Source organism: Callorhinus ursinus, unplaced genomic scaffold (assembly GCF_003265705.2).
Source record: "Callorhinus ursinus isolate GAN/ISIS: 27379988/994484 unplaced genomic scaffold, GSC_fseal_2.0 scaffold25, whole genome shotgun sequence".
NCBI lineage: Eukaryota > Metazoa > Chordata > Mammalia > Carnivora > Otariidae > Callorhinus > Callorhinus ursinus.
The window spans coordinates 40914031-40936156 of record NW_027397087.1 but is presented as its reverse complement, the minus strand read 5'-3'; the positions used below and the strand labels follow the sequence as shown (position 1 = coordinate 40936156).

The following is a 22126-nucleotide window of genomic DNA, read 5'->3' as shown; positions in this document are numbered from 1 at the left end:
CAGTGAGCTGATACATTCAAAATGCTAAAAGAAAAAAACTCTTGACCAAAAATCTTATATCCACTGAAACTGTCCTTCCAATGACATTTTTTCCAAAAATTAAAAAACCTATCCTAAAATTCATATGGGATCTCAAGGGACCCTGACTAGCTAAAACAATATAGAAAAGGAACAAAGTTGGAAGATCCACACTTCCTGACTTCAAAACTTACTACAAAGCTACAGTAATTAAAACAGTGTGGTACTGGCATAAAGACAGATATACAGACTGAGGGGATAGAACAGAGAACTCAGAAATGAACCCTCATGTATATGGGCAAATGATTTTTGACAAGTGTCAAGACCATTTAATGAGAAAAGGACACCTTTTTCAACAAGTAAATTATTATGTCTCCTACACTAACTACCAAAAGATCCTCTTATCTCCTATAAAATTTTTTAATGTGAAGAGTTATGACAGATTTGTAACAAATTAAGAAGAAATAGTCCTAAAAAGGGTGCTACATTTACCAATTTTATTAGTAACAGATTTATATATTACAAATAGTTTGGTATTCTCCATAGATGCTTTTTTAAAAAAAAGATTTTATTTATTAATTCGAGAGAGAAAGAGAGCACGCATGCACATATGGGGGGAGGGGCAGCAGGAGAGGGAGAGAGCCTCAAGCAGACTCTGTGCTGAACACAGAGCCCGAGGTGGGGCTCAATCCCACAACGCTGAGATCACAACCTGAGCCAAAACCAACAGCTGGATGCTTAACTAACTGTGCCACCCAGGCATCCCCTCCATAGATGCTTCAATGAAAGTAAAATTAAGTTTTGACTCTGATATTTGACTCTAATGTGGTGTTGTTTTAATAGATTATGATGATATATATCTCCAGAAGTAAAATTAAGTTTCTACCTGCTTGTGACTCTATCACCTGAAAACAGCTGGAACATATTTAAGAAAATTTTGATACAGTCTGACTTAACATATAGGCTACATGACATATGTGTAACTCCCCCGGGGTCTCTCAGAAAGATGAAAATATTCCAGAATATCTGAAATTGAAGCACAGTGTAGTCCAGGTAACTACTATTCCAGTCAAACATGCCATATGTATTAAAAGATGTGTGGTCTGAGACAAGAAATGATGGTTTCAGTATGAGCCTCAAATCCAAAGTCACAAGTACAAACATTTGGAATCACAGGCATTTGATTTGCATCAAGGTGTTTCTCTTCTGGGAATATGTAAGCCTGCTTCACAGAAACTAACAGAGATTTATTTAATTAATGATGGTTAATGATTTTCCTGGAGGCCACCTAGTCAAACATCTGACAGTTTAATCATCTGAAAGCTTTTTCATTCCCAGTATATAAAAGTTATTTTTAAAGCAAGAGCACACAACTGTAGGCAAGGAACCACTAAAGTATTTAAGAAGAAAGATTTGGGATGGTTATAGTTTTTCAAATCACGAAAAGAATATTCCTGAATTGTCAACTGTAAACAAGTATCATAAAATCTTGCTTGCATCCTAGAGCTCTCTTAACGTGTCCTTATAAATTCATGCTCCTCTCCTTATACAGCTTTTAAAGCACAGATTGTATTCAGTGATATTAATATGTACATAGTTCAAAAAGTACTCTCATTACATTGATTTGTTTAACAACCAAATCTCATATTCTTTAAACTATATGACGATGTTAATTAAAACTGTAACTTGTATGCAGTGTTGAGTGTCAGATTTAAGCCAATTACTCTAATACCCCATTTTAGACCTTAACCAAAATTACAACCAGAGATTGCTGTGTCTCCCACACGAGGCAGTGATGACAAGAGCTATGTTTTTTTCATTTAAGCATCTCCAGCATCTAGTACAAAGTAAGTGCTTAATAAATATTTGTTGACTGCATAAACAGACAACATCTTGGCTCAAATTTATTCTTATAGATGCTTCCCAACACTGGTCTCCTTACTTCAATTGTTCCCTTTTTGCTTTAACATATACTAGCTAGTCCATCTCTCCCCCAATCCAGACCTGTTGCCACGGCATGACAATTTTTACCAGGATCTTCTTGGCAGGCAGAATCTTTTATTTTAGAGAAGTAGAATTCTAGATATGTCTGAACGCACCCAGCTAAAAATATTTTTTAAGTTTGCTGGTATTGGAGTGTTTTTTTTTTCTTTAATGCAGCAGTAACATTTTCCCCACTGGCACTGCTTGTTTTCATAGCTCAGTAAAGAAACCTGCCATCCAACTGTGAAATCTGACTGGTTTTAGGCCAATTCATTTAGAGGTTACAAGGAGGTAGTGAATGCTTTTTTTCAAGTTAGAAGTTAAACCTGTTAAAAGTTTTATTACCTTTTATATCAAACTTCCATCTGAATGGATAAAAGCTGGAGTGTCAGAAGCATCTCTGTCTTCATGAAAGACTAAGTTCATAATTCAAACTGTGCATTGGTATGCATGAATTAATGTGTCATATTCTGAAATATATGCTCAAGAGAATCCTTACACAGGGCTTCCCGATATAATCCAAAGTAGCAAGTTAGCATCCAATGTTTCCTTTATACACTATATTGTTAACAATTACTGAGAACTAAGATATTAAGATGCTCCAACCCTAAATGTGTCTGTCCCACCTTAGGAACAAAACTGAGAAGAGGAGCTTTGCTGCCATATGAGGGTGGGACTTTTAGGAGACTAGGGTGAAGCAGACAAAGAATCAGGGATCAGAAACCTCATAAACTAGTTAGATGGTCAGAACCTCATCAAGCTCTCTTCAAGCTAAATTTTCTACCCATAGATGGTCAGAGCTGAAAGGAACCTTAGACATCATCAATGAACAGCTGTATTAGGCAAAGAACTGAGGTGCACACAAGACACATCATGTGGTAAGCGAGGGGCAGAGATGGAACTCAGGGTCACACTTCTTTCCATGACATAGCACTGCCTCTCTTACCAACAGTGAACAGCACCTTGTATTTCTTTCTATTCCTAGACAGTGTTAATCTGAATGGTTGAACATACATACACTGTAACTATATGGAAACAGAGTGAAACCAAAATTTTAAAATATGAAAATTTTTCTTTTAGGATTATTATTGTGTAGTTACCTTGCTGTCTTTCATCCCAGCTAAATGTTGGATGGCTCCAGATATTCCTACAGCAATATAAAGCTCCTGAAACAAAAGAGACCATATCATTAGTATGTACTTATATATATTATATTGTATCTTCCACAGTATTGCTATTAGCAATTCAAGTCTTAGGCTAAAGATATTTTAAATAAAATAGATGCAATATATTTTACTTAAATTATGTTTTCCTCCTTCCCTGATCTAACCCATAGTCGTCTTTTTCCTCTGAATTCCTACATTAGTGGCAATATAATAATAAATATGCGGATAATGAAAATCAATGAGCAGTAAGTATGTGCTAAGCATTTTACATCAACTGTTTCACTTAAATCTCATTAATTTCCTGTGAGGTAGCACTTTTTGTCTGGACTGCTCATTTAGATACCACATTTTAACACATCACTCTGTATATATCCATTCACTATATACACACACACACAGGTATATATATCAATATCAATATATATCCATATATATCCATTCACAATATATACACAATGTACATATAAACACATACCCATATTAAAATATATTTTGACTTGTTTGCGTCCTCATAAAAGGATATTTGTTAAAATGATAATTAAGATATATTTATTAAACTTCATATTTAGAAAAAAACAAAAGTACAAATCAGCCTTAAGAGGTTCTAAACACAGACACACATACATGTGCACATGCACACACAATCTCCCTAACAGAAACTTCTTGAAGGACTAGGCTAAACCTCTGTATTTCAAGGTTTATAAAAGGACTCCCAGACTGTAGTTTCTAAGCAAACATTGATGATAATATCTGCACCCAGTAATAACAAAGAGCATGACTACTGACTGCTGTTCTCTACCCCTTTATCTAAAAATGTAAAGTGTCCATATTTGGAAAACTAGTAAGTGCTTAATTTAAAAGAGCTTAGCTGCTTCATTCTGTCTACTAGATATAATTAAAGCTTTAACTGAAAAGCTTTCCCCCACACATAAAATGAACAAGTCCTGCCTTGGGTAGGGGTTCATCTACCATGTAACCAAACTGACGTTATGGTTTTGTCACAATGGACAGCAGTCTCTCCTCAGTATGAATAAGGAGGGAGGCACTGAAGGTGGCTTTGTCACACTCAGTTTGATTACAGGGCAGAGACTTCAAAATCAATGGCAGTGTCAAGTGGTCCCACCTTTTCTGCACTCCTTATGACTTACTTTAACAACTGCTCGCTCCAAAATGTGAGAGCATTTCAACCAAGATTTGAAGATAATGTCAGTAAATAACGCTATGATTTTTCATAACACCTCAGTGTGTGTGGCTGTATGCAAGTCGATTTCCCCCTCTCTCAGTTTCTCAACTGTAAACAGAGGGGGTATAGCCCCAAAATCGGAGCTTCTTAAAAAAGCTCCCCAGGATACTCTAATGTGCAGCCAGAGCTAAGAACCACTAGAACAGATGATCCCTCAGCTCTTATGCAGCTTAAAACCTGTAATTCTTTCCAACAGGACCAGGCCAGGGGATGGTATATACACAGGCTTTATCTTTAAAGGCATAAAGTAGGGGCAACCCGGGTGGTTCAGGTGGTTAAGCATCTGCCTTCGGCTCAGGTCATGATCCCAGGGTCCTGAGATCGAGCCCCACATCAGGCTCCCCACTCAGCAGGGAGCCTGCTTCTCCCTTTCCCTGTGCCTGCCACTCCCTGTGCTTGTGCGCTCTCTCTCTGTCAAATAAATAAAATCTTTTTAAAAAATAAAGGCATAAAGTGTCCAACTGCTTCTAAAGCAGCAAGATACCACTATATACCCTGGAAAAGGAGACAACCTAGTCCCCAAAGTGAGTTCAATCATCTAAAAATGAGGTGGGCTTGTTTTCCAATTGAACTTGCTCTATAGTTATCATGAAAAGCCTAAATGTAAGTAGGTACAATTTGGCCTAAAAAGATGGTCTTAGGCTGTAGGAAGTAAAATGTATGGGTGAGGATAAAAAACAATCCCAAGCTCCATGATTCCATCTTAAACATATGCAATGTGTCTGTTATGACCATTTACATTTGGACAATGCAATAAGACCCTGGTATACTTCTCATCAGGCATGGCCACTACTACCATGAGTGATAAACAAGCTTCTTTTTTATGAAAAAGCAGCACTATTTTTTATTTAAGATTTACAGGTAACTTCAACTGATAATTTCAACATCCTTTCAGTTATTCTGACTAGCATTTCTTTCATAAAAGGACAATCATTAAATTGTTAATCAAAAAATATACTTATTAAATCCCACATTCAGGAAAACCAGGCCAACAAGATTTGCAAAGCAAGTTATTTAGAAAGACAAACATCCAGATAGACAACTGTCTCACTAACCACTCTTCCAAGTACATTCTCAAAGCAAGCATTGGAAAAGATCAATAGTTCTGTAAGTGAGTCCTTCTAACATACATGTCTACATTAAAATTCAACAAGTCTTAAAAGCTCCATTTGCATCATAAAATGCTAATAAAAAATGTTGATCATTCTGGCAGTAAACATCTACATAAATATAATATAAATGAAATGTATTTTAAACCCCCTGAGAAATGAATACTACTGACTTTAACCATAAATGTCACGAAGGAAATTAAAGATTCTGGGCCAAAGCAAACCAAAGGGCCATTCCTGCCTTTCTGGCCAGCGTAAGTGATCCAGATGGGTTCCCATGACCAACAGGACCTCATTTTACTGTCTTACAAACATGGTTCTCTGAATAAATATAAAAGCATTGAAACAATAACCAGAAAGAGTCCTGGGATTTGGGCTGCTGTTCTGAGATTTGTTCTGAGATCTGACAGCTCTCTCAGGTAGGAAGAGAGACTTTTTTCTTCTTTTTTAAAAAACATGTACAGGCAATTAGACTATTATCTTAGGATGCTTCTTTATGGCTCAGAAAGCATTTCTGTATTTCAATAATAATAATTAGTATATATAAAACTCTCTACAGATGTTGATTTATGGAGCACTTTAGACACTGCTTCACAACATAACAAGGCAATCCCTGCCCTGAGGCACTTACCTTCTAAAATCAGAAAGTAAGATAATTTGGATAGAAAATGAGATATGATTTTGGAGGGAGCAGCAATTAAAGGTTCAAAAAGAGGTAGGATTAAAGAAAGGAGCAGACAGAGAAGTAAGGAAGGGTAGTCCTAGAGATAAAATCCTAGGAGCCTTAACAAAGAGAAGGAATCTAGAAGTGAGATTAGATCAACCTATATGAGTTGGCAGCAGTTTTGGCTGTCATTCTGCAAATGAAGAATGGGGACTGGTGGGAAGAAGTAAAGCCACCAGGGCAGTAAGAGGACCAGAGGTTATTCTGAAATATAAAGAAGGGACAGCACTTACTTCAAGAGAAACAAGGACCAGCAGAAGAAAGCACAAATCCCTCTTCCTTTGTCAAAACCTAAAAAGACTGACAGCTGTAGACTCATCCAAAGAACTCAGGGGCAGGGCTCTAAAACACCTTACAGTGGGCTGAGATAAAATCAGGAACAGGGCTTGGAAACTGCTGCATCCAGTTTGCAAGAGGAATATATTATTGTGGTTAAGAACCCAGGCTCTAGAATCTCATTGCCTATGTTTAAATTCCAGCTCAGCCACCTGATAAGACACGGGACCATGGGCCAGCTATTTAACCTCTCTATGCCTCTGTCTGCTCATGTGAAAAACTGGGATTATAAGAATCCCTACTTCAAAGGGACTAGTGAGGCTTCAGTCCTTAGCATAGTATCCAGTTTCCCAAGACACTGATGTGCCTGGAGTTTTGCTCAAATATTGATTCTCTCAGCCCACTGGCTGGCCAACTAGGCCCCTGGGGTGGCCTCAAGGCCCCCACATACAGCTGAGCTACTAACTGAACAGCTCTGGAGGGAGGTGTCACTTACATCATAATCATTACAGAACTCATTTTTATTACAATAATTTTCCAACAGATGGCAGTAAAGTAACTTGAGAAAGAGGTACTTTTCTCCTAAATCATACAAAGGAATTGTATGTACTGGGCATCCAGAATCCTCTGTGGTACAAACACTGTAATTTTTTTTTTTTTTAAAGATTTTATTTGAGAAAGTGAGAATGAGAGAGAGAACACATGAGAGGGGGAAGGGTCAGAGGGAGAAGCAGACTCCCCGCCGAGCAGGGAGCCGGATGTGGGACTTGATCCTGGGACTCCAGGATCATGACCCAAGCTGAAGGCAGTTGCTTAACCGACTGAGCCACCCAGGCGTCCCACACTGTAATTTTCTAAGTATGCCATAACAGGAAAAAGTTGAGAGACACTAGTTAACTATGATTTTACTGTTGTTATACTGCTGTTATACCTTACAGGTACTATATAAAGACAACTGTGATTCTTTGTCCCATGTCCTCAAGAAGATCACAGTCTAACAACATAGGTTAAGGTAAAATAATAAAAGTCTATAATCTTGACTGCTGAATCACAGACCTGTACCTCTGAAACAAATAATACATTATATGTTAAAAAAAAAAAAAAGAAGAAGAAGAAGATAGCAGGAAGGGAAGAATGAGGGGGGGAAATCAGAGAGGGAGATGAACCATGAGAGACTATGGACTCTGAGAAACAAACTGAGGGTTCTAGAGGGGAGGGGGGTGGGGGATGGGTTAGCCTGGTGATGGGTATTAAAGAGGGCACGTACTGCATGGAGCACTGGGTGTTATACGCAAACAATGAATCATGGAACACTACATCAAAAACTAATGGTTTAATGTATGGTGATTAACATAATAATAATAAAAAAATTGAAATTACTATAAAAAAAAGAAAGAAAGGGAAAGTGTTAAAGAAAAGTGGATATTTTAGATTATCCTAGGAGGGAAAAGATTTATTGGAGATATAATCTTGGAATTACTTTTTTATAATTAGATACAAGTCACTTACCAAAATAAAATTATATTAAAAATAAAAAAGTCTATAGTCCAATCTAGGGGGAAAAATCGAAGTATGACAGAGCTCTGCTGTCTTGTGCAAATGCTTTCAGTACCTGCCACTGAGAAGTGGAAAGGTCTCTGGAAGCAGGAAGCAGGAAGCCGATCAGGGGATGACATTCCTCTGTAGTCATTTCTACTCTCTGCCAACCAGGAACCCACTTTTGCAGCTTATCCCATCTGCTCTGGCTCCCTTAGTCCATCAGACAAAACAAGCTTTTATTTAATTTTTTCAAAATGAGCTTTTAAAAGCAGGTTTTATTGTCCTAACTAAATGATAAACCTGCACGTCTGATAAACAGAAAGATGACTGGAATGAAATCTTAAATACTTTTACAGAAATTTAACCAGCCTGTGGAATCAACATGGCCAGAGAATTCTCTGATAGGTGATTTGAGTTTTGGTTACTTTCTTCAGAAAGAATGAACATCACTCCTGCTTAACACAAACCTTGTGCAGGAAACCTGGAATTCTAAGAGGTATTATCTGAGTCCTACTCTCCAGAGGATTTTAGTGCAGAAGCTAAGGAGAAAGCGGTCTCTTACTTGCACATTTTAATTTTTGTCTAATGCTGTTGTTAAATCCAAAAAAGATTTATAACGTGAGCCACATATTTAATTTTTAAAAATTTTTTAAAGATTTTATCCATTTGAGAGAAAGAGAGTGCCAGAGAGAAAGAGCACAAGTGGAGGGCAGAGGCAGAGGCAGAAGCAGTCTCCCCACTAAGCAGGGAGCCCAACAATGGGGCTTGATCCCAGGACATCAGGACCAGAGCCAAAGGCAGATGCTTAACTGACGGAGCCACCCAGGAGCTTAACTGACTAAGCTTAATGAAGCTTAATAGCCACACTAAATAAAGTAAAAAAACCAAACAAATAAAGCTAATTTTAATAATGCAATCTCAATTCAGACTAATTACATCTCAAGTGCCCAACAGCCACATGTAGCTTAGTGGTTATCACACTGGACAGCACAGATCCAAGATAATTTTAGAATAAGCTAAAGAACAGGTTTTTTGTAAACTCTACAAGGTTACTATGGCACATGGTCTAACAGTAGATCTAAAGATAAAATGATATTAGTCTCATGTGTCTGCTTTGCTTGTATTGGCTCAGAATAAGATCATTTATAGGTTGTTTTAAACTCTGAGAGAGAACCGAAAAGGAAAGTCAGCAATGTAACAAAGCTGAAGACCAGCATGAGAAGCAGCAGGATGAAACAAGAGGGCAGCCAAGAGAGTCACAAATAACTGACAAAAAGTCCATCAAATTTTAGGTAGTGTGGACCATTACAGGAAAGCCAGAGGCAGATGAAAACCACTGGCTTAATTAATACAGTAAATTTATACTCCGAAAAGAAACTATCAAATTTTATCCTCTTGTAAGTTATAATTTTTCTTAAAACTCTAGAAGGACCTGAAAAATCTAACCTTAAAAACACACTTTCCCCCAAAAAAAGTATCTAAATAATCTGAATAAAAAAAATTTTTTTAAATAGAAATTTAAAAATACTTGGAATGAAACATCAAAAAAGGCAAAGCTTATCAGAATTGTAGGATGCAGCTAAAGTTATACAAAAAAAAAATTATACCTTTAAAATTTTTATATTAGGAAACAAGGATTATAGAAAATTAGTGAGCTGGGGCGCCTGGGTGGCTCAGTCGTTAAGCGTCTGCCTTTGGCTCGGGTCATGATCTCAGGGTCCTGGGATGGAGCCCCGCATCGGACTCCCTGCTCTGTGGGAAGCCTGCTTCTCCCTCTCCCACTCCTCCTGCTTGTGTTCCCTCTCACTGTGTCTCTCTCTGTCAAATAAATAAAATCTTAAAAAAAAAAAAATTAGTGAGCTAAGATCTCAATTCAAGAAAGTTGAAAACGAGGGGCACCTGGGTGGCTCAGTCGTTAAGCATCTGACTTTGGCTCAGGTCATGATCCCGGGGTCCTGGGACTGAGCCCCACATCGAGCCCTGCATAGGGCTCCCTCTGCTCAGTGGGGAGTCTGCTTGTCCCTCTCCCTCTGCCCCTCCCCTCTGCTCATGCTTGCTCTCTCTCAATAAAAATCTTAAAAAAAGAAAGTTGAAAATAAGCAAGTATACAAAACCACTACATTTATTCAGTCACTGTTATAACTAAATAAATAAGATCAGAGAGAGATGGGTTCAGATCCTGACCGTTCCACATACCCTCTATGTTCTCAGGCAAGTTATTTAACCTCTCAAAATCTCAATCTCATGTGTAAAATGGAGATAAACTGTAGCTAATAGGACTGTTGTGATCATTAAATAACTCAATGGATGCGAAGTGTTCAAAATAGGTTAGATGTTATTGTTTATGCTATTATTATTACTAAATGATCACTAAATCTTTAAACTAGAAGGCATAAGACAGCCAACTATTATCTACATTCCACTTTAAAGTGGCGACCACCACCTCAAGGAAGTTGTTATTAATCTGATATAATTTTTCTGGGATAATGTGTTGGGAAAATTTCTTCTTATTGATACTTAGTAGTTTATTGCATATAGTACTAACAATAAAGTTGGAAATTCTGCCTAACTTTCTAGACAGTGCTGGCTGCCTTAGAAAGTTGGGGTAAATTTCTTTACAAGATTCTAACACAATCTTATATAGAGATACATACCCCAGATTCAGGTACCAAGACATATCATACTGGTTATATAAAACATATATACATATATATATATGGGGCGCCGGGGTGACTCTGGTTTCGGCTCAGATCATGATCTCTGGGTCTTGAGATCAAGCCCCATGTTGGGCTCCACGCTTAAGATTCTCTCTCTCCCAGGCGCCTGGGTGGCTCAGTTGGTTAAGCGACTGCCTTCGGCTCAGGTCATGATCCTGGAGTCCCGGGATTGAGTCCCACATTGGGCTCCCTGCTCAGCGGGGGGTCTGCTTCTCCCTCTGACCCTCTTCCCTCTTGTGCTCTCTGTCTCTCATTCTCTCTCAAATAAATAATCTTAAAAAAAAAAAAAAGATTCTCTCTCTCCCTCTCCCTCTGCCCTTCCGCCCAACTTGCATGCTCCCTCTCTCTAAAAACAAAACAAAATCCATATATATATGAAATTGAAATTACATGAGTTTATGATGTAAACTCATACATTGACTGTTTTTCTGGAATTGGACAGTATTCTGCCTACAGCAACTTTCGATCTGCTTTACTTTAAACAAAGTAGAAAGATTTAAACATTCACTTTTTTGTTTATATGAAATATGAATATGAGTGGAGTAGTTAAATCTGAAGCTTTTTGAGCAGAAAAGCCAAGCCAATATTGCTTCACCTCTTTAAAAATCAGGTTTAAAATTTCTTTTCTACCAACAGTCTTCCTTTCTAGATAGAGTTGGGGAAGGAACATAAAAAAACTACATTTCTTCAAAGACAAAAATTTTAAAAGGCATCCTCTAAGTAATTCCAGAGCTCAGAGATCCAATGTTATGTGCTCAAAAACAATAACCTTATGATGGCTTCAGATAGGACAACAGTTTCACAAAATAGCAAATGCTTTCTCAACCTTCTCATTTAGAAGACTACAGAGGCATTACCTTAAACAGCAACTGTTATAGCTAAAACACAACACACATACATAGGACAAATGCCAAGTTAGGAGTTAAGTGTAATTTATCATAGCAAATAATGAACATCTCTGAGAAGTAGATTAACCAAACTATATTTTCTAATTACTGCAAGTCTCCTGTGCATTAGTATTGCTATATTTCATCCTGTTGCTCATTTAAAAGGCCAAACTATTTCCTCTGTTTGCCAAATTGTGTTAAGTCTCTTCTCTTTTTGGAGGAGGCCCGAAAACACAAAGCACAACTATCTGTGGCTCTTTTCTCCAACAGCTCTATGCCTGTGTTACAAAGTTCTCAGGCAGGATTATGGCTAAACTAAGTTTTACATGAATGGAGGACTTTACCCATACTCTCGATTTAAAGCTGAACATATGTCCCAGCCATTAGACAATGCTTCTATAATAGGACTAGCTCAGGTTTTTATCAGGAGTCAAGATGGCATACTAATCATCACAGTTACATGAATTGTCTATGATATTCTGGTAACCACACTGTACTTTACAGTGTTTACAGATACAGACATTATCTCACATAACTATGACAGTAACTCTATAGGATAGGAATTACTCCCATTTTATAGAAGAAAAAGCACAGGTTCAGGCAGGCTGTGTGTTGTCCAGGGTTATGTATAGTGTACCTAGTAAAAGACTGGCTTATTAACTCAATTCCTTTGATTTTATTTTTTTTTTAAAGATTTTATTTATTTATTTGAGAGAGAGAATGATATAGAGAGAGACAGCATGAGAGGGGGGAGGGTCAGAGAAAGAAGCAGACTCCCTGCTCAGCAGGAAGCCTGCTTCTCCCTCTCCCACTCCCTCTGCATGTGTTCCCTCTCTCATTGTATCTCTCTCTGTCAAATAAATTAAAAAAAAAAAAAGCTTTAAAAAAATAAAATAAATTCAGTACTTTTTCTACTATACCACAAATAACTCAATATTATGACAGTACTGGTAATATGCTTTTAACTGAAGCCACTAGTCTATAAAACTGCAATAAATATATTTATCTTAGAGAAAAATCACTCACACGAGATGAGATGAACAGCTAACTTAAGTTTATGTATAGAGAAGTACCATCAATTTTAGAGGCGCCTGGGTGGCTCAGTCGGTTAAGCGTCTGCCTTCAGCTCAGGTCATGATCCCAGGGTCCTGGGATCGAGTACCACATGGGGCTCCCTGCTCTGCAGGGAGTCTGCTTCTCCCTCTGCCCCTCCCCCCCACTCATTCTCTCCATCTCTCTCGCTCTCGTGTTCTCTCAAATGAAGAAAATATTTAAAATAAAATAAATTTTTTAATATTTAGCTATTTTGCAATTAAATGTGCAGCATTTGCCTAATTCACTTCTGTGCTAATTCAGACTTTTCACTGTGGGAAAATATTCCTCAAGCATACTTGGAATAACAGAAAGCCAAGTTTCTTATTATATACTTCGCTAAAATTATTCAGATGATTAATTTACATTGAAATATTTGGGAATATACCATCAAAACACTTAGATATAGAATCAGTCTATTTACAAAGCTTCATATTTTAGCAGGTCAAATAAAAAGTTTGATTATCAAATTTTTTGTCAGCAAGGTTTTTTAATTGATCGAAATCAGAATTATATATACCTATGTAGAATTTTGTAGTAAGGCACCTCTGAGATTGTCTATGTAATTGCTTTATTTTATCAATGAAAAAATTGAGGCCCCACAAAATAGAGATGGAACTAGGACTTAACTTCCAAGCAGTATTCTTTCCCTCACCAAGCTGTCTCTTTCCTAAAATTACTAAGAAGAGTTAGGCCATTGCTTCTGCATAGCATTTCTTGATCTTTACTCTAAAATTCTTAAGATAACTTCTATGCCAAGGACCTCATGAGAGCTACAAAGTAACCAGAGGAAAGCAGTTTGGCCATTACTCAAAAACCTAAACACAATTACCATATGACCCAGCCATCCTACTCTTAGATATAAACCCAAAAGAACTGAAAACAGACTCAAACATATACTTGTATGTGAATGTTCATGGCAGCATTATTCACAATAGCCAAAAGGTGAAAACAAAACAACCCAAGTATCACCTGCAGATAAATGGATAAACAAAATGTTCATGGAATATTAATGGAATATTTTTCAGTCTTAGATAAATGGATAAACAAAATGTTCATGGAATATTAATGGAATATTTTTCAGTCTTAAAAAGGAATGAAGTTCTAATGCATGCTATAACATAAATGAAATCTGAAAACATGATAACTAAAACACGACACTCACAAAAGGACAAATACTGTAATGATTCCACTTTTATGAAATACCTAGCAGAAGCAAAACCCACAGAGACAGAGTAGATGAGAGATTAGCAGGGACTGGGGTGCGAGGGAACGGAGAGTTACTAATTAATGGGTATAGGGTTTCAGTTTGGGGTGATGAAAAATTCTGTGTTTTTTTTTTTAAGATTTTATTTATTTATTTGACAGAGAGAGAGAGAGAGCACAAGCAGGGGGAATGGCAGGAAGAGGCAGAGTTCGGAGAAGCAGGCTCCCCGCAGAGCAGGGGGAGCCGGATGTGGGACTCGATCCCAGGACCCCGGCATCATGACCCAAGCCAAAGGCAGTCACCTAACCAACTGAGCCACCCAGGTGCCCTGGGGTGATGAAAAATTTTGGACGTAGATGGTGATGGTTGCATAACACTGTTAATGTAATTACTGCCACTGAACTGTACATTCAAAAATGGTTAAAATGGCAAATTTTATTAGACTTTACCACAATAAAGAAGTCATTAGAAAGTTATCACCTTAGGGCGCCTGGGTGGCTCAGTCATTAAGTGTCTGCCTTCAGCCTGGGTCATGATCCCGGGGTCCTGGGATCGAGCCCCACTTTGGGCTCCTTGCTCCACGGGAAACCTGCTTCTCCCTCTCCCACTCCCCCTGCTTGTGTTCCCTCTCTCGCTCTCTCTCTCTCCGTCAAAAAATAAATAAAAAAAAAATCTTTAAAAAGAAAGTTATCACCTTGACAGAAGCCTTCACACAATTCTCCACCTTCAAAAAACTTAAGTTCTAGAATGTTATGGTTTTGACAATTATCAAAAATAAACAGTTCACATAACATTAAAAAAATAACAACAATAATAGGGGAAACCAAGTACAGGATTTATAGAAATTCTTTGGAGTATCTTTGCAAATTTTCTGTAAAGCCAAAACTGTTCTCAAAAGTTTACTTAAAAAAAAAAGAAAGGCAATCAGAGTTGTGAAGTTCAGTCCAAGTTACACAAAGACTCCTTTTAGTACTTTCTAAAGTTATAAGAATTTTAGTGGTGCTAATAATGTGGAAAAGGAAAGTGCCTATAAGAAAATAATAAATTGGGGTGCCTGGGTGGCTCAGTCGTTAAGCATCTGCCTTCGGCTCAGGTCATAATCCCAGGGTCCTGGGATCGAGCCCCGTGTCGGGCTCCCCACTCAGCGGGAAGCCCACTTCTCCCTCTCCCACTCCCCCTGCTTGTGTTCCTGCTCTTGCTATCTCTCTGTCAAATAAATAAATAAAATCTTAAAAAAAAAAAGAAAATAATAAATTTACTATTCATCCAACCTAGAGACCCTCTAAGTAATCTCATTTTAAGGAAATGGAATACACGCTTTTGTCCCAAACACCATACCATTTCCCAAATTCCTTTTCAGACTAAGTTTAGTTAATATTAATATATAACATTATATATTAATTATATATATAAAAAATAATTAGACTAAGTTGTTCAAATATTCTTTTGTACCAGATTTTAAGTATTCATATCTTTGGCCCTAAAGTGAACAAAAAGACTGAAGTACATAGGCTAAATGATCAATTATCCATTAAATAAACATTTCCTTCTATCACAGTGTCTCATGTTCTCTGACATTCATGTGCATGTTTGTCACATCTGAAGCTATATATGAGACAATAAACTAGCATTTATGTAAAAGAACAAAAATACAGTAAGAATAGAAATTTAGAGTAGTTTTATTCCTTTCCAGTTACCACACAAAGGTAGCTAAGACAAAGATCTGCTGTCTACTCTTACCGATTTTCATGCCAGCTGTGAAATTAGATGGACTGCCTATACGACATGTCAATTTAACGTAACAGTGGCATGCTTTTAAACAGCTATATACGGAAAAAGAATTCAAGACTCTCCAAAACTTAAAAATTTCAACCTTATATATAAAATGGAAATGAATAAAAAACTTCACTAATATTGGTCCTCTGGAATAAATGTTTAAAGAAATCAGTCTAATAAAAATTAGCTAAGAAATCAAAACTATAATTTGAATGCAAAGATACAATCAGAACTAATTCTTAGCAAAAAGGTTTTTAACTACTGCACAACAGAACAAGTTACACAGCCTAATCTCAGTTTATAAATTCTACAACTTCTCCTTCGTCATTTTAAACTTCACCGTCAGGACTCTGATCATCCAGGCCACGTAATTACCTTTAAGAAGCATGCTTAGGGTGTCTTCTGGACTGCAGGTCCATACAGCAGTTCTCTTGGCCCTCTTAGGAATAGAACATCAATTGCTTTCAGCTAAATGCACTCACATATGAATATTTTAGTACAATTTAATGTTTCTATACCAACCCCAAAGGAATAGAGCATCAATTTGTGAACACAGTTCTCGTGGAGTTAAAAGCCAAGCTGGATAATGCAGTATGAAAGGGCTTGTCAATCTTTAGCTTTTTAGCAAGTCAGAAAAGCAGTCCATAAAGTCAGTCCCAGCTGTATACAAATAACTCTATCAAGTTTGTTCCTACACAGACTTTTCAACATTAGTGAATTTTCAAAAGAGAACCCCCAAAACAAAATTTCTTGTATTGGTAAATTCCCCCAAACTGCTTGTTCACCTAGTAACTGTTCATCTACGCTCGGAGTTATAAACAGACCTGTTAGTAAAATACCAAAATATAGACAAAGTAATCTACTTCCACTAAGAAGTTGCACTAAGCGTAAAAACACATTTCCCTGGCAGTAGGTAACAGATTCTTTAATCACTGCAGTATGCTTACGTTTGGATGCATAAGAAGGTTAAGTCACAAACAGAGCTTCTAAAAGGCAATCCAGAGAAAAATGTAAAACGGGAACTACCATTATATATGCCAAGGCTTACAAAGTCATTCGAATTAAATTCTAGTCATAGCATAAACATGTCACTCCACTGAGCTCAACTGAGCTAATTAATGTCCTAACAAAATCCAATGAGACTGTCAAATATGAGTTATAGAATAAGACTGCAATACCTGTTCATGATTTCAAAACAAAAAAATCTCTCAGCAAACAAGGATTTGTAACTGTAAAAACAGCTAACACATAGTACTTATACTATACGCCAGGTATGGTTTTAAGTGTTTTACATATACTTATTCTATCTTCACAATTTCCCATGAGGTAGAGACTATTATCACCATGATATAGTTGAAAAAACTGTGGTACACAGAAGTGAAAGTTAAGTTACACAAGCAAGCAACTGTTATATGACACTATTATAGAAAACTTCTTTAATCTCATAAAAGGTATCTACTAAAAAGAGATAGCAAACATCATATCTAGTGGTGAAAACTATTAGAAATTACTGGAAAGTAAGGGACAGGATGTTTATCATCACCACTTCCATTAACAACATCCAGGGAGGCACAGCTGACATAGTAAAAAAAAACTAAACAAAAGGATGAAACAAAATTTCATTATTCCCAGAAGACATGACTATGTATGTACAACACCCAACTACAGATAAATTAATAAAAGCAATATATAAACATAAATTGCATTCCTATTTAACTATCTACATTTATAAAGAAATTATAAAACTACCTAAATAAATGGAAGAAATAAAATCATGTTGTATAGAAGACTAAATATTGCAAAGATATCCACTCTCCCGAAATTAATCTATGCATCCACAGTTCCTCACTTGGAGGAATTTTTGCTTCTGAGTATTTACAACTTGTACTTTTCAAATCCAGAAGTCACTAATCAAATAAATTTTTTTAAAAAACTATAATGAATTTGCATGAGAGCACATTTAAAGTGGTTATGAATCTCAGAGAGACTGCTGTGTCCACTCAGCAGTTGTGTCTCGGCTATTTAACTGACAGGATCATATCTCATGCTCACACTGTATAACCACAAGTAACGAGAACACAAGGAGGTATCTATTTTGAGATTTTTTTCATCTTGTTGCTTAACTGCAGTCTTTGGACAATGATTCACAGAGAGCCAAGAACAGCTAAGACAATTCTGGAGAAGAACAGAGGAGAGGGGAATTGCCCAACTAGGTAATGTTATTATTACAGCTTTAGGTGTAGTGCTGATACAATGACAAACTGACTGATAGGACAAAACAGAGAGCCCAGCAACAGACTTGTGCATGTATAGAAACACACGTATGAGGTGACTCTAGAGACCAGGGGAGGAGAAAGAGAATGTGTAATCAAAGATTAGTTATAGGAGGATAAAACTGAATACCTCCTTCACACCAAACATAAAAACCAAATCAAGTAGATTAAAAACCAAAATGTGCAAAGCAAACTTCACAAGTTTTAGGGAAAAGAGTGGTGCCTAGGTGGCTCAGTCAGTTAAGGGTCTGCCTTTGGCTCAGGTCATGATTCCAGGGTCCTGGGATCAAGTCCTGCATCGGGCTCCCTGCTCAGCAGGGAATCTGCTTCTCCCACTGTGCCCCCCACCACCTGCCCCACTCATGCTCACTCTCTCAAAAATAAATAAATAAAATCTTGAAAAATAAAACTTTTAGAAAAAATACAGGTGAATATCATTATGACCCTGTCTTAGGAAAGATTCCTTAAACAACACACTGTAGATATTAAAAAGGAAAAAAATAAGTTCAACCACATTAAAATTAAAAGCTCTGTTTATCAAAAGACATAATTTTTTAAAAAAGGAAAAGCTGGCTAAAAACTGAGAGAAAATTTATGCAACACATATAATCAACAAAAGATTAGTACCTAAAACGTTTAATTAAAAACTTCCAAGAACCAATAAGAAAAAAAAAATTCAATAGAAAAATGGGCAAAAAGATATGAACAGGAAATTCAGAGGGAATAAATCATTAACAGACATTTAGGACGCCTGGGTGGCTCAGTCGGTTAAGCATCTACCTTCGGCTCAGGTCATGATCCCAGGATCCTGGGATCAGGCTCCCTGCTCGGTAGGGAGCCTGCTTCTTCCTCTGCCTGCCACTCCCCCTGCTTGTGAATGCGTGTTCGTGCTCTGACAAATAAATAAAATCTTTAAAAAAAAAAAGTAAAACAAAACCCATTTAGAATATAAAGATGCCTAATAACAACAAATAAAACAGATAAAATAAATAAAAAACAGTGAGATTTCATGCCCATCAGACTAGCAAAGCTTTTTTTAAAAAACTGTGGCAAATATACATTACATAAAATTTACCATTTTAATCACTGTTAAGTGCAGTTCTGTGGCATTAAGTATATTCACCTTGTCATGCAACCACCACTGCTATCTCCAGAACTACCATCTATCTCCAGAACAGCAAAACTTTAAAAAACCAAAAATACCAAAGTTCAAAGAGGATGGGAGTAAAGGTAAGTTTTATAAACTGCTGGTAAGTATAGCTACTTTGGTTGACCTTTCATCAACATCTGGAAAGCTGAACATTTCCTATAATTGAGCAGTTTCACTCTCAGGCATACTTCCTGAAACACTAACATACAGGGAGATATAAGAATCTTCCAGTAACATTATTTGTAACAGCAGGAATTACAGACTACCTAAATAAAGCATCCATTATTAGGAAAATGGGTGATGTGTGACATATTTCTGTAACAGGATACCATACATTAACGAAACACAAATGAAAAACTGCTACCTGAATTAAAATGGATGAATCTCACAAACATAGGACTGACTAAAAAACATAAAGAACACACAGTATGCTGTTGCTATAAAGTTATAAAAATGTATACAAAAAAACAAAAACAAAACAAAGTGTATACAAAACAATGTTACCTATCAGTGTTTCCCAATTTTTTTATATCATGGCACAGAGACAATGGCAGCATGTGTGTGGTACCCGGGGCTACATGAACAAGTCTAGTCATAATGTCTCCTGTTCCAAAGGCTGAGAGGATCAACATCTCAGCACACTTGTAAATCACTCACGGTACTCAAGTTGAAAAGTTCAGCAATATACTGTTTAGGGAACTGTAGATATACGGTAAAAGTGAAATGTATTGAAATCATCAACAAATTTAGGTAATGATTACTTTTGAGGGAAAGGAAGGATGTGTATTTTTTTTTTAAAGAGAATTTATTTTTTTTAAAGATTTTATTTATTTATTGAGAGAGAGAGAGAGAATGGTAGAGAGCATGAGAGAGAGGAAGGTCAGAGGGAGAAGCAGACCCCCTGCTGAGCAGGGAGCCCGATGCGGGACTCGATCCCGGGACTCCAGGATCATGACCTGAGCCGAAGGCAGTCGCTTAACCAACTGAGCCACCCAGGCGCCCCGGAAGGATGTGTATTAAAGAAAGTACATAGGGGCTTTCAACTGTATTATAATACTGTTTCTTAAATTTGGTAGTAAAAACAAAGGTGTATACTGTATTCTTTATATTCTTTATATATACTTATATATATAAAATATGTATTTTGTATATATATTCTTTATATACATATATATTTTTAAATAAATAGAAAAGAATGGGAAGCAAAATGGATTTAGCAAACGTAAGCTACTTTTTCAAGCTTAGCCTACCAAGAGAGATGTAAAGGAAGCTAGCTAGTAGAGAAAAGAGACTGCTGGGTAGACAAAGAATTTTCCTTTTTAAGATTATGAAAAAAGGAGCAGGAGAGAGGGAGAGGTTCTGAACCCAGAACACAGGGGTAAATAATGGAATACTGTCCCAAAGGAGGTAGGAAGTAATGGGATCCAAGGACACAGGTAGAGAGATGAGCATTAAATTATAAAAGGCTCACCTCTTTCTTTGATGTATATAGGTTAGGTTGTATTGTTTTGCTTTTATGGAGAGAACCGTAAGTTGACTTATGAAGTAGAAGAAAATAGCAGCGCCTGAGAATAGGGAAATAGTACTAAATAAGGAGTTTCTAAAATTGGTACAATTTAAGATAATGTTGATATACACTAACAGAGGACAAAAGCAAAATTCAGTTCAGAAGATCTATTTGTGGAAAACTGAGGCTATGCAATCCACCAGTTTTTCCTGGACAAGTGGTTTTTAAAAATGTGCTCAGGGCTCTAATCATTCTGCAGAGGGGCCATAGAGACTCTTTGAGAAAAATGAGAAGGGAAAGAGCTATGTTGGCAACGCTCTAGGTTACACCCCTCCACTGCAACTCCACTTTTCCTATTATCCATAGGGCTTCCTGACAAGATTTCACCTGAAGGGTTCTACAACTAAGTCACTACTACTCTGAAATTTTATCCTGGAAAAGTCAGAGCAGCAAGCCCCAAACCAAATAATTGTGGGCCCTTATGGAAATGCACTTAAATGTTAAGCAACTGGCTGACACTGAGGGACATTATAAAAAAAACAACAACAAAACAACATCCTTATGAAACCACTGTCCTATTTATAGTAAAGACATTGTTGAGGATGTTAATCAATAGTGTCCTCTTTATAAGGGCTCAAGGGATAAATCTCTCTCTCTGATCTTGCTATCAGGCCAAATTATGCTTCCCATGTGCAATTAGTTTCTTTTCACCTTAGGGACACTATAAATCAGGACACCGATCTTGTTTCCCAATATGAACTGGCTTCTAGAAAACCTAGTGCCAAATTTGCAGACTAAATCTGGCAAATGGATAGAATGATACAGAATTTGTTTTCTTTAAAAACCTCTCTCCTAGTTTTAACATATCTCCAACCTTTGTTTATCTTCCATCTGAGTTTTCTCAAGACCAAACTGTCACCCAGCACCTCCCATGAAGAGACAAAAGGCAGTTTGGCTACTACAGGTAGGGGGCTGGGGAATAGGAGTAGGAACCCTAAGAAACGTACAGAAGGCCTAAGACTTAGGTTAAATAAGAAGTGAGAGTTACTCCTTACTACAACCATGAGACTAAAGATTAAAGAGCTATGACAACTAAACGTAATACCTGACCCTAAACTGGATTCTGTATGGAGATGGGACAATACTATAATGAGCACTATGAAACTAAATGATAAACTGGAATATCCCATTAGAATACAGAAGACAAATTAGAATTTAAATTGACAAAATCCAAATAGAGGATGTAAGCGTACTTTGGTTGTGTAAGAGAATATTTCTGTTCTTAGGAAATACACACTAAAGGGGCACCTGGGTGGCTCAGTCGGTTAAGCGTCTGATTCATGATTTCGGCTCAGGTCATGATCTCATGTGTTATGAGACTGAGTCCCATGTTGGGTTCCGCGCTCAGCGGAGAGTCTGCTTGAGATTCTCCCTCTCCCTCTCCCCCAACTTGTGCTTG

At 37.1% G+C, this 22126-nt stretch overlaps 1 protein-coding gene across 1 annotated transcript in view; it reads right to left on the bottom strand.

Moving 5' to 3' along the window:
• ETFA (electron transfer flavoprotein subunit alpha) overlaps positions 1 to 22126 on the bottom strand; it is an 86012-nt gene that overhangs the window by 8159 nt on the left and 55727 nt on the right. The window contains exon 10 of the mRNA XM_025884120.2: positions 3102 to 3167. Coding sequence (XP_025739905.1) covers positions 3102 to 3167 — 66 coding nt within the window. The remainder of the gene's footprint in view (positions 1 to 3101; positions 3168 to 22126) is intronic.